Below are 16,567 nucleotides of genomic sequence, written 5' to 3'. Positions count from 1 at the left end.
TGTCATCTTCACAAAAAGGAGCCCTAGCGGCACAACAGTTAAGTGCTTGGGTGCTAACTGAAAGGTTGGTGGTTCTAACCCACCCAGTGGTTCTAAGCAAGAAAGCCCTGGTGACCTGCTCCCATAAAGATTACAGTCTAGGAAACTCTATGGGGCAGTTCGGCTCTGCTACCCGGCATCCCTGTGAGTTGAAAGTCAACTCCACGACACATGACAACAATATTAACAATGTTTATGGAAGCCAATTGCAGGCCTGTCATCTGTGGAATGGCAGGGTAGATGTAAACCAGCAACCTTTAGGTTCTTAGCCAAGAGCAAAACTGTTTGTGCTTCCCCAGGGACCTTGGGGCCCTTCTGAGAACTCAGACTAGTGGCTACTCCTGATGATGGCTTAGGCCACTCTATGCTCTCTTTAGCCATGGAATCCACCCAGTTTCGAAACCCCATACGGAAAGACCCTGTTCTGGCATAAGATCCTCTGAGGCCTGTTGTAGGGCGAAAGGGCAGAGTTGGGTTGAAATGAAAAAGGAAGGAGCATTTATGGAAAAACAAGACAATTTGCAAATCAAGAATCACAAAGGATTCCAAACTAAGTGATCCAAGGAGGAGACAGTTCAGAGACTTTATAGAAGACAATACAAGGAACTGCAGTAAAAATTCAGTGATTGGTTGACATTTAGGTAAAGGTTACAAAGTTTCTAAAGTTTTTTTTTTTTTAATAAGTAACAAGTCATCATTAAATTGGGTACATCTGGCCAATCTCAGGATAGTCACTGAGACCTTCGACAGCAGGGAGGACATGCGTACTTCTAGTTTGTTTTTGAGGTGACATCTGTTCTGAGAATTCTTTTGGACCTGGCCTGCTAGGCAGCAGACAAAACCAGTGAGCAAACCAAATTACATTATTTTCTGAAAGTGGTGACCAAGTCGTTTTCTCGGGAGAAGTTACAGGGAGAGTTATAGGGATGACTGTTTTCAGGTTGTATTCCTGATGGCCAGGATACTTTTCATTCGAATGGAGTTTTAGCCTCCGAGCTTAGCATCGCTGGCCACATGTCGGGAGCCCTCAGTTAATTTGGGGTGCTCTTACTCAGGCCCAAGCTACTTGAGTGTCAAATTGTCACCCAAGCCAGAAGTTCAGAAATGATGTCCATCGTCTCGTCCTCCTGCTGTCCACCTCACACATTTCCAGCTCCCCAAGTTCCAAATTCACAGGTCCGATCCCAGCCTTGGTCCCAGCTGTCCCCAAGGCAGGGTGTCCTGGAGACGCCTGTGGTTTCTATTGCATCAGGGTAAGTGGCTCCAAGGGGAAGGAAGGAAGCATTGGAGTGCCCTCTCTCCCCTGGTGACCCCACGTGAGCAGAACTGCTCCCTCGGCTTTTCACGGCTGTGGCCTTTGGGAAGTGGCGCACCAGCCCTGGTGATCTGGGTGGATTGGAACCGCCAACCTTTCAGTTAGTGCACGTGCATGAACTGTTTGCATCATCCAAGGTCATGGAGTCCCTTGGGGTTGCCCAGTGGGAAGCAATTCCATGGCAACCAAGCACCTCACAGGAGCTCCTGGGAGGTGTGAATGGTCCATGGGCTGAGCGACTAACAGGAAGGGTGGCCGGTGGCCCTTAGAGGCCGCGGAAGAAAGGCCAGCTGATGTACTTGGTCATTGTGGTTGTTGTTGTTTACCATCGAGTCGGACCCGACTCATACCGACCCCTCCTTGGGTTCCGAGGCGGTATCACTACGGAAGTAGATACCAAGGAGTGGCTGGTGGGTTTGAACCGCCAGCCTTCTAGTTAGCAGTCAAGTGCCTTAGGCACTGCGCCACCAGAGCTCCTACCTTCACAGAAGCAAAGCCCAAACCAAACCCAGTGCCTGGAGGGGATTCTGACCCACAGCGCCCCTAGAGGACAGAGTGGAACTGCACCACAGGGTCTCCAAGGCTGTCAGTCTTTATGGGAGCAAAGCCCAAACCAAGGTCACTGCCATTGACTTGACTTGACTCAGAGCGACCCCTCCTTGGGTTTCCAAGGTGGTATCACTAGGGAGCTCTGGTAGCATAGTGGCTAAGGCACTTGACTGCTAACCAGAAGGCTGGCGGTTCAAACCCACCAGCCATTCCTCGGAAGGAAGATGTGGCAGTCTACTTCCGGAGTGATACTGCCTCCGAAACCCAAGGAGGGGTCGCTATGAGTCGGGTCCGACTCGACGGCACATAACAACAACAACAACATCACTAGGGAAGTAGATACCAAGGAGTGGCTGGTGGGTTTGAACCGCCAGCCTTCTGGTTAGCACTCAAGTGCCTTAGGCACTATGCTACCAGAGGTGGTGGTTAGGTGCCTCTGAATTGATTTTGACTCATGGCGACCCCATGTGACAGTAGAACTGGCCTCATAGGGTTTTCTAGGCTTGTAATCTTCACAGGAGCTGATGGCCAGGTCTTTCACCCCCTTGCAGAGCCTCTGGGTGGACCCGACCCGCCAACCTTTCAGTGTGCAGCTGAGCGCTTAATAATTGCGCCACCAGCTTACACTGAAAGGTCACAGCCTTGAAAACTCTATGGAGTACAGGTCTGAAGGGCATGCATGGCATTGGTGTGAGTCAGTGTTGACTTCACAGCACCTGGTTTGGTTTTGGTTGCTGAGTGATGTCATTCCCAGGCACGTGGCTTGGTGGGCCTCCGGGCTCCTGACATTCCATCCCCTCAACCCTGGCCGACCCGTCACCAGGGGCTAAGCATGGAAGCTCTTCCTGATGATGAGAACTTCCCAGGCAATTTGGATCCCAAAGGCTGTACTAACTACATCACTGATTCTGCTGCCTGGGGCATCCTCTCCATGGCAATGGGCCCGTGATTCCACATTGCTTCCCCACAGCCCTGTAGCCTCCAGACACCTGCCTCCAACCATCACAACAGAGCCTCTCACCTCTGCATGCTGCACCCGCAGTTCTGACCTAAGACCCAGCCCCTTCCGGGACCCAGTTGCTAAGGGCAGCTTTCTTGTTAGTTGGCATTGCGTCAGTCCGTGACTCACGGCGATGTACTGATGCCCTGTGCACAGCAAATGAAACACTGCCTGGTCCTGCCTGACCCCCACGGTTGTGGGGATGGGACGGACCACGGTAATCCACAGGGTTACAATTCATTGGCTGAATCGTCAGCCCTTGCCCCTAGTCTGTCAGCCCTTGTTCCTAGTCTGTCTTAGTCTGGAAGCTCCGTTGAAATCGGTTCAGTATGGAGGCGACATGCAAAGCCTCCACTGACAGACTCAGAGTGGCTTTACAGGAGGTGCACTGGCGGGAATCGAACCCGGGTCTCCGCATAGAAGGGGCCAATTCTACCACGGAACCACCACAGCCGCAAGGGCAGGCTAGCAAGAGTTTGCGAGGGTCATGGCTGCCTCATCTCACCTCACCCTCCCATCCCCCTCACGCCTGTCCCCCTTTCTCTCCTCAGAAGTCCACCCGGGCGGTTAGCAAGGTCCACGCCTTCGGCAAGAGGGCCAATGCTCTTCGAAGGGACCCCAACCTCACCGTGCACATCCGAGGCTGGCTTCACAAGCAGGTAGAACTCGGGGGAAGGGAAGGGACGCGCAGAGTGACAGTAGAGGCTGTGCCCCGGGCTGTGTGCAACTCCTTTTTTCTCTCCTTCCAAGTCCCCAAATGTCTTTCTTTTTTGCAATCACTGCCTTCCCCATATTGTGTCCCTCATTCATTCCTTGTCGATCTCTTGAACTCTTACAAAGTGGGATCTTGGCAGGGCCTCCAGGGCGAGGAGTTACGAAGAGGCGCATTGAAGGTACACACGGGGGGAAGAGGCGTGGCCTGGGCTTATATTCACCAATCATTACCCTCTGTGTGGGAGGTGGCCAATCACCATCTTCTTTGGGATCTGCCCATGCAAATAACATAAATAAGCTTCTTTGTTACATTCAAAGGGGCTCTGGTAGCGTGGTGCCTAAGGCACTTGACTGTTAACCTGAAGGCTCGAGGTTCAAACCCACCAGCCACTCCTTGGAAGGCAGGTTGGGCAATCTGCTTCCATAGTGATACCTCCATGGAAACCCAAGGAGGGGGTCGTTATGAGTCTGTCTGGCTTGAGAGCACATAACAACAATAACAACATTACATTCAAGACCAGGGTGGGATGGGGACAGATGATAAATTAGTAAATAAATTACAAATGTGATGATTTCAGATTGTAGTGATTGCTGGAAGGAGCCCTGGTGGGGCAGTGGTTAAAAGGGGCAGCTGCTAACCGAAAGGTCGGCGGTTTGAACCCATCAGCAGCTACGCCGCTCCACAGGAGAAAGATGAGGCAGTCGGCTTCTGTAAAGATTGGCAGCCTTGGAAACCCTGTGTTGCAGTTCCACTCTGTCCTCTAGGGGCGCTGTGGGTCAGAATCGACTCCACAGCAGTGGGTGTGGTTTGGGCTTTGCTTCTGTGAAGATTGACAGCCCTGGAGACCCTGTGGTGCAGTTCCACTCTGTCCTCTAGGGGCGCTGTGAGTCAGAATGGACCCCATGCCAGTGGGTGTGGTTTGGGCTTTGTTTCCCTAAAGATTGACAGCCCTGGAGACCCTATGGGGCGGTAGGACTGCCCTGTGGGGGTGAGATCCTCTGGAGGAGAGCAGATCGTGTTTGGCAGTGAGTGCTGTGAAGAAGTGACACAGGGATTGTGATTAAAAACAAAGAGAAAAATTGGGAAGAGGATGAGGGGCTACCTTTGATTGTTGGTCCTGCAAGGCCTCTCTGAGGAGATGGCATTTGAGCTAAGAACTAGGTGACAAGGAGTCCGCCCTGCTAAGACCTTGGGGTAGAGGGGCTCGGAAAGCTAAAGCCCTCCAGGCGATAGCTTGGTGTTGCCAGTGAGAGGGAGCGAGGTGGTGGTGGGGGACAGAGGCCAGATTGCCTGGGGCAGCGGGTCTCAAGGCGGGGATCCTGACCACATCTTCAGTGTCATCTGAGAAGTAGCTAAAAATTCAAATGATCACCACAACACGCTGTTATCATATTGCATCAAATACGATCTTACACCCCCTTCTCTCTGAGTCTCTGTTCTCTCTCTCTCTGTGTCTCTGACCCCTTCTCTTTGGATCTCTGTCCCTCTCTCCCTGGGTCTCTGTCCCTCTCTCTCTGGGTCCCTGCCCTCTCTCTAGACCTCTGTCCCTGGATGTCACTGTCATCGTCCCCTCTTTACTCTGCCCTGTAGTCAGGCCTTTGCTCCCACTCTCTCCCCCCAGGACAGCGCTGGGCTCCGGCTCTGGAAACGCCGCTGGTTCGTCCTCTCTGGCCATTGCCTCTTCTATTACAAGGGTCAGTACCCCGGCTGGAATGGGATGGGAGGGCCCCCTGCTCTAGTCTTTTACCTCCTGACTCCTGGGGGAATCCCTGACCTCAGCCCCCGTTTTGCAGACAGCCGCGAGGAGAGCGTCCTGGGCAGCGTCCTGCTGCCTAGCTACAGTATCAGGCCAGATGGACCGGGAGCCCCCCGAGGGCGGCGCTTCACTTTCACCGTGAGTTCCTCTGTCCCCCGTGGGCACAAGGCGCAGAAGGCTTGATGGGAGGAGATAAAAGGGCTTGACCGGGGTTCATGGCGTCCTTTGTAGAGGACCGGGGCGTCCGAGTTCCCAGCCCTCTCTTCTCCCAGGCAGAGCACCCGGGCATGAGGACCTACGTCCTGGCGGCTGACACCCTAGAGGACCTGCGAGGCTGGCTTCGGGCGCTGGGCCGCGCCTCCCGCGCGGAGGGTGATGATTGGTGATTATAGCCCCCAAGCCACGCCCCTTTCTCGATTTCTCAGGGTCAGCTTAATCGTTTCTAACTCCTCCCCCTGGAGGCGCCTGCCCCCTAAAAGGAACGCCCAATCATCATTCTTCTAGCTAAGGAGGCTCCGCCTTTCTGTCCCCGCCTCTGGGAAGCTCCTCCCATCAGCTACCGTTTGTCCCTTCTAAGCTCCGCCCTCTAGAACTGATCCTCCTATCTCAGCCCACCAATTATCAGATAGACAGTCTCAACCCACCAATTATAAGTAGTCCACACACACTGATTTGATTGGAGGCTTCAGAGTCTCCGCCCCCTTATGCTGCTGCTTAAACATCTCAAAAAGTCTTGTGAACTTCAGACCGCAAGCCGGTTCTCAGGTTCTGAATTGACGTGGTCCAATTATCAAGTTGAAGACCCGGCCTCCCTGGCTCATTCTATCTTAGAATCCGGGGCTACTGGATCGAGAAATCACTTCCACCCTCCAGCCTCAGGTTCCCCATCGGCAAAATAGGGTCATGATCTAGTTCACCACCTTCCGTCTGTGTCCTCGTCGGTGAATAGAGAATAAGAGCTGTTCTAAAGTTCAAAGAGATCCTGGCTTTTTCTGTGCCCTCTCGCTAGTGGACGGCCCAGGTCTCCCGCACGTCCCCAGCCTGGGGAGGGCCCTGGCGGCCCCGGTGGTCCCCCGGAAGTGAGCAGAGCAGAAGCGCGCCACAGTCCAGAATCCCCGGAGGTAGCGCGTCTCTCTAGAGGGCGTGGCGGACCCAGGCTGCTGACTCCCAGCCCCACAGCCGACCTCCAGTCCGGACCCCGGATTCGAAGGGCGAGGAGTCCGGAGTGAGTGGGAACGAGAAGTCTGGAGACAAACGGTTTTATGGGGGAGGAAATTCGATGCAGAGGGCGTGGGGTATGAGAAGGGCGGCGCCTGTTGGAAAGTCAAAGCAATTAGTACAGATTAGGAGGCTTGGCTGAGTATAGTGTCTGTGTTGCAGGGTTCTTGGGGGGGAGGTGTCAGATCCCAATGGAGGAGAAGTGCTACAAATGGGAGATATTGGGGGTCCGATGAATAAAAGACGGTTCTACTTCAGTGAGGCACGGTGAAGAAAGATAACGCCTTTCAGGCTGGTTTAGTGGGTACTGGGTGGATGGGTGGAGCTCTGGTGGCGAAGTGCCTAAGTCATCAGACTCATAGCCAGAAGGTTGGTGGTTCAAACCCACCACCCACTCCGTGCAAGCAAGACTGGGCAATCTACCGTAAAGATTTACCGCCTGGAAAACCCAATGGGGGTCGCTATGAGTGGGAATCCACTCGATGGCAGTGCGTTTGGGTTTTATGGGTGGATGGGTGGAACTCTAGTTCACATAGTTTCCCGACTCTCTCCTCCCCACAGCTTGTTCACACCCCTCTCTCCCCCTCCTTCTCCTCTGAGCCTCCCCCGGCCCCGTTCGGCTCCGGCGCGCAGACCCCCTCCCTCCTCAGGAGACATAGTACCCCCAGCCCGTCCTCACACCCCCCTGAGTCGCATCGATGTCCGGCCACCCCTGGAATGGGGTCCCCAGCGCCGGACCCTCTCCCGACCCCCCACTCCCCGCCGAGGACCCCCGTTTGAAGCTGGGGCAGGAAGGCCTCCGAGGAGTCCCCAGCACTGGAGTCAGGAGCCCAGAACGCAAGTCAGCAGAGAGGTAAGGGAGAAGGGGCCTCTATCTCCCATCAGGCATCAGGGATGTCTTTGCAGGCTAGACTCTGGCTATTGCCCCGTAAAGCATCATGGGGATTGTAGTCCAGAATACTCAGGCTGGGCTGGGAGAGGGAGACTACCTTGCATCTGCCTTGTGTCCGTAGATTATCTTTCCAACTTGGTCACCTGCTCTTTTCCTCTGAGAGTCAGGGGACTGTGGTTCAGAAAACCCACAGCTAGTCATCCACGTGAGAGTGGATCGTGACTCCCATCAGCGCTGGGGCTGTGTTTATTCATTTGTTAGTTTTAATTGTGGGAAATAAATATGTCAGGGGCAGGCCTGGTGACATCTACTCCTAAAAAAATCAGGCAGTGTGAATTCAGTTTTCGTATAACACTTCTACTCTGAGACACGTGGGGTCAACATGAGTCAGAATAGATGTCAACTGGTATAAATTTATATGTCATCAACTCTCTGGGAGCTCTGTAGCATAGTGCCTAAGGCACTTGACTGCTAACCAGAACGCTGGCGGTTCCAACCCACCAGCCACTCCTCAGAAGGAAGATGGGGCAATCTACTTCCATAGTGATACCGCCTCGGAAACCCAAGGAGGGGTCACTATGAGTTGAGTCTGACTCCACGGCAGTGAGTTTGGTTTTGGAATAAACTCTCTAAGGAGCTCTGGTGGTGTAGTGCCTAAGGCACTTGACTGCCCACCAAAAGATTGGCAGTTCAAACCCACCAGCCACTCTGTGGGAGGAAGACTGGGCAATCTACTTCTGTAAAAATTTCGCACCTCAGAAACCCAAAGGGGGTCGCTATGAGTCAGAACCGACTCGATGGCAGTGAGTTTGGCTTTTTGGTTTACTAATCTCTGCCATTTCCACGTTGCTCACATGAACAATTCAGGGACATTAGGTTGGTCGTGTTTTCCAACCGTCACCTCACCACCATCTATTTTCAAAAATTTCCGATCCCCCTTTTTTCCAATACACCTCGTGGGGCTGTTTTAATATTTTATTTTATTTGTTGTTGGGAAGATACACAGTAAAACATCCATCAATCCAGCCATTTCTGCATGTACCGTTCAGTCGCACTGATGACATTTTTCACGTTGTCCGACCATTCTCACCCTCCTTTTCTGAGTTGTCCCTCCTCCATTAACATAACATCACTGTCCCTGAAGTTTCCGATCTAATCTTTTGAGTTGCTGCTGTCAGTCTTATGCCACAGAGATAGATCTCAAAGGGGCACCATCCTTACGGCAGACGTCCTTTACTGGTTAAGCTAAACTATTGTTTGGTTTTAAGAAGACTTCAGGGGATAGTTTTGGCTTAAGGTTCAAAGATTATCTCAGGACAATAGTTTCAGGAATTCATCCAGATTCAATGTCTCAGGGAAGTCTGCATTCCATGAAAATCTGAAATCCTGTTCTGCAGTGTCCCCCTTTTGATCAGGATTCTGCTATAGAATCCCTTGGTCAAGATGTTCAGGAATGGTAGCCGGGGACTGTTCAAGGGGCTGTTTTGCTGGACGCATCCACTTACGGGTGTCCCCATAGTGGCGCATAACTGGAGAGGTGGGTAGTTGAGGAAGTTGAGGGGAGCCCAGTTCTGAATCTGAAAAAGTTTCCTAAGGGACTTCAGTTCTTGACACACCTATTCTAATACTTGTTGCTAAACTGTTGTTGTTGTTATGTGCCGTCGAGTTGGACCCGACTCATAGCAACCCCTCCTTGAGTTTCCAAGGCAGTATCATTACAGAAGTAGATTGCCCAACCTTCCTTCCAAGGAGTGGCTGGTGGGTTTGAACCGCCCGCCTTCTGGTGAGCAGTCAAGTGCCTTAGGCACTGCACCACCAGAGCTCCTACCTTCACAGAAGCAAAGCCCAAACCAAACCCAGTGCCTGGAGGGGATTCTGACCCACAGCGCCCCTAGAGGACAGCGTGGAACTGCACCACAGGGTCTCCAAGGCTGTCAGTCTTGATGGGAGCAAAGCCCAAACCACACCCACTGGAAGCAAAGCCCAAACCAAAGTCAAAGTCACTGCCATTGACTTGATTTGACTCATAGCGACCCCTCCTTGGGTTTCCGAAGCAGCATCACTACGGAAGTAGGTTGCCCCATCTTCCTTCCGATGTTGCTAAACTAAATGGCATCGAATCAACTCTGACTCCTGGAGACCCCATGCATGTCAAAGTAGAAACTACTCCATGGGGTTGTTAAGAGCTGGTTTTTTGAAGGTAAATTCCCAAACCTTTGTTCTGAAGGGCTTCTGGGTAGACGAACCTCCAACCTTTTGTTCAGCAGCTAAGCACATTAACGATTTATGCTACTCAGGGACTCCAATGCTTGTTACCAAGACATGCCGATTTCTAAATGTCTCTGTGTTTAATATGCTTCCCAGGCCCCTTCTGGCTCTGCCACGTATCTCCAGCTCCCTCCAAGGCCTCCTGGAAGCCGGGCCTCCATGGTTTTATTGGTGGGTACCCTAGGACCCCGCAAGGCTACCAGAGCCCCTTCCCTTGCTTGCTTTGCTATGGGGAATGTCGTCTCCTGGCAGTGGGGACTAGTGTCTGGAACAGACTGGATGGTTCAAGGTTCCGGGATAGGAGTTTGGAGTCCCTGGGGGGGTGCCAACAGTTAACTCACTCCCTGCCAGGTGGAAGGTTGGCCATTCAAGCCTACCCAGAGACACCTTGGAAGAAAGTCCTAGTTCTTTTACTTCTGAAAAATCAGACATTGGAAACCCTGTGGAACACAGTTCTACCCACACACGGGGTCTGCATAAGTCAGAGTGACATGACTGTAGTCGGTCGGTCGGTTGCATGCTCAAGAGTTTTCAGGTTGCAAGGATGGGGTCTTTCCTGGTAACAAGACCTAGGAGGACCTGAGCCCCATCTGTGCCCATCTCTGCCCTTTGGAAATGCCTTGTGATAAGACACGGTGACAGAACGCATATGAGCTTTCTGTAGCTGCTGTAACAAAGTAACCCAAATCGGATGGCTTAAAACCACAGGAATGCCTTGTCACACGGTTCTGGAGGCGGGAGTCTACAGTCAAGGGATTGGTAGGGCCGTGCTGGCTCTGAAGGTTCTCGGGGAAGGGCCCTCCTTGTCTCTTCCTCGCTTCCGTGGTTCCTGGCAACCCTCGGGGTTCTTGGGTTGTAGACGCATCCTTCCAAACCTTTAGGTTAACCATCACCTCCTTGCAGTTAACAAGTGAGGTTTGCAAGGGCATGGGATAAAGAGAAGTGAAGTGTGTGTGTGTAGAACAGGACTTGGTCAGCCCTGAGCTACCATGAGGACCTGTCTTTTCCACGTGATCCTGATTTTTCTCCCTCTCCTCAGCCGGGCCCCCCTCTGGACTCAACCTTCCATCAGAGCTTAGAGACAGATGTAAGTTCTTCCCATTCCAACCCCTAGTGAGCTCCCAAAGTTAGGGAGAGACTGTTCTGGGAGGTGGGGGAGCCAGGGAGAAGAAAAGCCAGTTTTGGTCCCTAAATAGCTCTCGCTCTCCTTTCTTCAAGGCGCTTTCTTGGCACTGTGGTTAAAGCATGGGGCCACTAACCAGAAGGTTGGCAGTTCAAAGCTGCCAGCTGCTTCATGGGAGAAAGATGACACAGTCTGCTTCTGTAAAGATTTACAGCTTTGGAGAGCCTAGGGGGCAGTTCCACTCTGTCCTACAGGGGCACTGTGAATCGGAATCGACTAACGGCAGGGGCTTGGGTCTCCTTTCTCCAGACTCTCTTGACCAAGTTGTGTGGGCAGGACCGGCTTCTGAGGAGACTGCAGGAAGAGATAGACCAGAGGCAGGAGGAGAAGGTACATACCTAAGGCCCGCCCTTTCCTCTCTAAGCCATGCCCTTTCCTCTCTAAGCCCCACCCTTTCCTTGCTAAGCCCCACCCTTTCCTTGCTAAGCCCCTCCACTTCATCTCAGGGGGCGGGGCTTCATGATGAGCCCTATCCCTTAGCTCTAATTCCCCTCCTTTATAAGCCCTCCCTCATCCACGGGTGTTAATTGTCACCCAGCACCAACCCAGCACCATCACAAACAAGGCAGGACTATCACAGGAAGGCTAGTTAACCCTTGGAAATCAGTCCGTCAGTCCTCCGGCTGTCTGGCTGCCCTTGGCCATTTTTTCTTCTTTTTGGGGGGGGTGGTGGTGTGAAAGTTCACAGAGCCAATTCATTTCCCATACAGCAGGTCATACACATTTTGCTTCATGACATTGGCTATAATTCCCCACAATGTAACTGCTCTCTTCCTACTTCCTCCCCTTAGTCACCTCTTCCCTGGGTCCTTCCCTCCCATGCACTCCCACCCCCCCACCCCTGCCAGCTGTCTCCCTGTGCAAACACTGCCCTTCTGTTCTCCCACAATTGATAGCTCCAAGGAGTGTAGCCAGCTAATGGAAATGTTCACCCCATAGGCCTGTCTGTTGTTTGGCTGGAAGCCACAGGGGTGAGTTCAATTCCAGACCTGAAAGGGTAGCTAGGGGCCCTAGATTCAGGGGTTTCACCAGGCTCTATCAGACCAGAAAACCTGGTCTTTTTTTTTTTTTTTTTTTTTTTTTTTTTTTTTTTTGATTTTTTTTTCACATTGTTCTCCCACTCTATCCAGTATGTCCTTCATAGATCCCCCTCCGAGTGGCTGACAGTGGTAGCCAGGCACCACCTAGTTCTTCTGCTCTCATAGTCATATAGGCTGAGGATCACATGGTGTACCAGTGGCTAGGACTAATTGTTTCCGTGAATGTTTGGTTTTCTTCTTTCTTTGCTCTGGACGAGGAGAGACCCTTTGTTGCATCTAGATGGCCGCTTGCAAGCTTTAAGACCCCAATTGCTGCTCACCAAAGAACAGTGTTTTTGTGTAGTATGTTATGCCAATGAGCTTGATGTCCCCTGAGACCATGGTCCTGAGCCCACAGGTCCAACTGCTTGCTCCTTCCAGGTAGCTGGCTGTGGCCAAGAAGCCGCCACAACCTCGCCCCTGTCAGCTCTACTCTACACCTGGACATTCTTACAGCACTTACAAATATGCTTGTAGAAACATCCTCTGCCAACCCTGTAGGTGGCCATGACCGCCCTTGGCCATTCTCCGTCTCCCAGGAGGCTGGCTGTGGGCTCAGCAGTCTGCCCTCCTCCTGGTGCAGGAGCAGCTGGAAGCGGCTCTGGAACTGACCCGGAAGCAGTTGAGCCAAGCTACCAAGGAGCCTGGGGCCCCTGGGAAGGCCTGGGGACGCCAGCGCCTCCTGCAGGACCGCCTGGTCAGCGTGCGGGCCACTCTTTGTCACCTGACTCAGGTGAGTTTCCGGAAGGGCCACTGACTGCCTGGATAGCCCGTGATCCTGAGGTTCTTACTGAAGGGGCCTTGCCCCAAGGGCTCATGAGAAGCTAGTTCTTGATTCCTTCCACCCCAGTTTTTAAACCTGTTATCTTTACTGTCAAGGGGCAAGTGGGCAAGAAACAGCAGAAGTTAGTTATGCGGTTTAAGAGGGTAATTTTGATACGGGCTTTCTGGCTTTGAATCTCAGTCGCCATAGTCACTGTGTGACCGTAGAAAAGTTACTTAACCCCTCTGGGCCTTCGATACTTCCTGTGTAAACTGGCGAGCCTTGGTGGCACACTGTGGTTAAAGCACTCGACTGTGAACGGAAAAGTCTGCGGTTGGAACCCCCCAGCCGATCCATAGAAGAAAACTGTGACAGTCGGCTCCCAGAAAGCCTCACAGCCTTGGAAACTCTACAGGGCAGTGGAACTCTGTGTTATAGGGTTGCTGTGCATTGGGATCCACCTCCCAGTAATGGGGTTTGGTTAGTTGTCTACACTGACCAGTGACTGCTGAGGTCCCGCTTCGACTTCCGGGATTCCCAGGAGTCCGAGCAAAGAGGCCCATGGGAATTGTAGTCCTTATACCCACCCCACCCTCCCACCCGCCGCAGGGTCTAGGCCTCCCCTGCTCTTGGCAACTGGGAAAAGGTGGTGCGGATGGGCCGAGGAAGCATCCGGCAGGTGGGGCTGCTAACCCGTGTCTTCTCCTCTCTGGGGCCCCAGGAGAGGGAGCGGGTTTGGGATGCGTACAGTGGCCTGGAGCAGGAGCTAAGCACCTTGCGGGAGACCCTGGAGTACCTGCTGCATCTCGGCTCCCCCCAGGTACATCCCGACCCCCCCACCACCACTACGTTTCCAAGCCCCACCCTCTACTCCGGGTCTTCCTTCAAACCCATTTAAGCTCCTCCCACAGGACTGAAGCTCCTCCCACTTTACCCCAGAGCCCTTCTGCTCCCTGCCATTATCCCCTTTTGGTGGTAAGATCCTGCCCTTGATTTCACGCTCTGCCTTCAGACTGTGAACCACCCCCACCTTCCTACCCCCATTCAGGTTCTTAATCTCTTTTCTTATTTTGAAGCCCTGCCGTTAGGCTCAAAACTCCACCCCTCAGTGCTGTCTGCATCCCCAAGTTCATCTCTCCCCTTCTGCATCCTGACCTTGGCTGTTAAACTTACCCTCTGGGGCTTCCGGTTCTAAACTCCACTTAGTTCAAGCTCCACCCCTAAAGTATGTTGTTGTTGTTATGTGCAGTCCAGTCGGACCCGACTCGTAGCGACCCCTCCTCGGGTTTCCAAGGCGATATCACTACGGAAGTAGATTGCCCCATCTTCCTTCTGAGGAGTGGCTGGTGGGTTTGAACCGCCAGCCTTCTGTTTAGCAATCAAGTGCCTTAGCCACTATGCTACTAGAGCTCCCACCCCTAAAATATAAGCCCTACGTCTTAGGCACGGACTGACTTCGTTCTCAGTCAGGCAATGGCTTTCTAAACCATGTTGTCTGGTCAGTTCTGCCTCTTGGCAACTAGGAAGAAATGCCTGCTGTACTACTTCTAATGAAAACCCTATAAATTCATGACAGAATATTGCCGGATAAGATGGTGTGGGGCTGGATGACCTCTTGTCCTCGTGTATGTAGGTCCCTTTGAGTTGGAGCTGATTGAGATGCCACTAACATTATTTCCAACAGAGGTTACACCGCAAAGTGGTACAGAAAGGACAGTCGTTTCAGTAAATGGGCTGGACCTGTGGGTTATCTATTTGGGAAAATAAAACACAAATTCTGATCCCTAAGGGATTTGACTCGATGGCAGTGGGTTTGGTTTTTAATAAGTATAGTGCAGGGAGTCTCTGAGTGGCCTGCTTCTCTAAGTTCTCAGTCACTGTTGTGGTCACCCAGTGCCACTCTGACAGGAGTAGACCACCAATGGGATGGCTGAACAAACAGGAGTTTATTCTCCTACAGTTTGGAGGCTAGAAGTCCGAGGTCAAAGTGCCAGGCTCTAGGGACTGGGTGAAAGCCCCTCGACCTTGGGCTTCAGCTCTGCCTCTTGCTCCCAACCCACTGAAGCTAGAGGCGTTTCTTCACTCAGGCAGCTACTGGCTGCTGAGGCTGACAAACCCAAGGTTGACAAGTAAAAAGGCACAGTCCTGATGTTACCAAACCACACGGCAGGCCATTGATTCAAGTCCATTGTAAGTCCCAAGGTCGGCAGAGCATGGCAGGCTGCTGAACAACGACATGGCTTCATGCAGGTTCAAGTGTGCCACAGGCTAGAGACCGTTCCCAAAGCTGCTACTTTATACGGGAAGCAGCCCACATCCCCAAAGCAGCTACTCAGTAGCTCCAGTAGATTCCACCGTGGAGTTCATTACCAACCTCACCATGGGGAGTAACTACGTTCAGCTGCCCAGCCACTCAACCAGGCCCAGCCAAGTTGACACACAAAGTTAACCACCACAGTCATGAAAACTCTGTGGAGCGATTCTTCTCTGAAACACCCGAGAGGGCGCCATGAGTCAGAATTGACGCTGTGGCATCTGGAAGAACGGGGTGGAAACGGGCCCAGTGATGGCAGCTGCCTTCTCTGGTCCGTGAGCTGGAGCCTTGTTGCACTTTCCCACCTTTGGGCACCCAGTGCCTCGCCTCGCTCCTGGTTCTTCCTCCTTAGGACCGAGCATGCGCTCAGCAGCAGCTGTGGATGGTGGAAGACACCCTGGCAGGTCTCGGGGGCGCCCAGAAGCCAGCCTCCCACACTGAGCCTGGCCCGCCAGCCGCCGTGCTCCAAGGCGAGGAGTCTTCAGAGAGGGAGGTGAGGCTCATGCACCAGTCTTCACCACCAGCCCCCTGTGCCATCAGCCCCTGGCCCTACCCATCACCCACCCACCTCTTCCCTCTCCCTTGACCAGCTAACTAACCTCAAGAAAGTCCCCTGGTGTTGTTGCTGTTGTTACGTGCCGAACCCCGAATCATAGCGACCCCTCCTTGGGTTTCCGAAGCGATATCTCTACTGAAGTAGATTGCCCAACCTTCCTTCCGAGGACTGGCTGGTGGGTTTGAACCGCCAGCCTTCTGGTCAGCAGTCAAATGCCTTAGGCACTGCACCACCAGAGCTCCTACCTTCACAGAAGCAAAGCCCAAACCAAACCCAGTGCCTGGAGGGGATTCTGATCCACAGCGCCCCTAGAGGACAGAGTGGAACTGCACCACAGGGTCTCCAAGGCTGTCAGTCTTGATGGAAGCAAAGCCCAAACCAAAGTCACTGCCATTGACTTGCCTTGACTCATAGTGACCCCTCCTTGGGTTTCTGAGGCGGTATCACTATGGAAGTAGATTGCCCAACCTGAGCCCATCGCGGCAGCCACTGTGTCCATCCATCTCGTTGAGGGCCTTCCCCTCCTTTACTGACCCTCCGCTTTGCCAAGCACGATGTCCTTCTCTAGGGATGGTCACTTCTGACAACATGAGCAAAGTAGGTGACACAAAATCTGGCCATTCTCTCTTCCAAGGAGCATTCTGAAGGAGTGAATGAGAATTGAATGCTTGAGTTCAAGAACTCTCAAACACTTTAAAATAATAGTTTCACTAATTTTGTTATTTGAATTACAATGAGCTCAAATATAGCAATAATAGTGTGGGGGGTGAAGGACGAGGCCGCGTTTTGTTCTTTTGTATGTCAGGCATTATGAGTGGGAGCTGACTGGAGGGCACCTGACGACATTTATTTTGTTGACAGTACACACAACAACACACACATCCATTGAACCATTTCTCCACGTGCGATTCAGTGGCATG

The 16,567-nt window shown here is 52.6% G+C and overlaps 1 protein-coding gene across 1 annotated transcript in view; it reads left to right on the top strand.

Moving 5' to 3' along the window:
* PLEKHA4 (pleckstrin homology domain containing A4) overlaps positions 1-15,584 on the top strand; it is a gene marked incomplete at its 3' end in the record, with an annotated part of 16,297 nt that extends 713 nt beyond the window's left edge. Inside the window, exons 2-13 of the mRNA XM_007942993.1 lie at positions 3,455-3,562; positions 5,240-5,312; positions 5,412-5,512; positions 5,647-5,756; positions 6,384-6,599; positions 7,154-7,433; positions 9,849-9,923; positions 10,792-10,839; positions 11,185-11,265; positions 12,598-12,747; positions 13,499-13,597; positions 15,444-15,584. Coding sequence (XP_007941184.1) covers positions 3,455-3,562; positions 5,240-5,312; positions 5,412-5,512; positions 5,647-5,756; positions 6,384-6,599; positions 7,154-7,433; positions 9,849-9,923; positions 10,792-10,839; positions 11,185-11,265; positions 12,598-12,747; positions 13,499-13,597; positions 15,444-15,584 — 1,482 coding nt within the window. The remainder of the gene's footprint in view (positions 1-3,454; positions 3,563-5,239; positions 5,313-5,411; positions 5,513-5,646; positions 5,757-6,383; positions 6,600-7,153; positions 7,434-9,848; positions 9,924-10,791; positions 10,840-11,184; positions 11,266-12,597; positions 12,748-13,498; positions 13,598-15,443) is intronic.
* Between the last annotated feature and the right edge of the window lie 983 nt (positions 15,585-16,567).

The sequence above is a fragment of the Orycteropus afer genome, unplaced genomic scaffold, assembly GCF_000298275.1.
Source record: "Orycteropus afer afer isolate SDZICR_OR568_19922 unplaced genomic scaffold, OryAfe1.0 scaffold00099, whole genome shotgun sequence".
Taxonomy (NCBI): domain Eukaryota; kingdom Metazoa; phylum Chordata; class Mammalia; order Tubulidentata; family Orycteropodidae; genus Orycteropus; species Orycteropus afer.
Note: the sequence above shows the minus strand (reverse complement) of the source record. Positions and strands in the feature narration are given on the sequence as shown.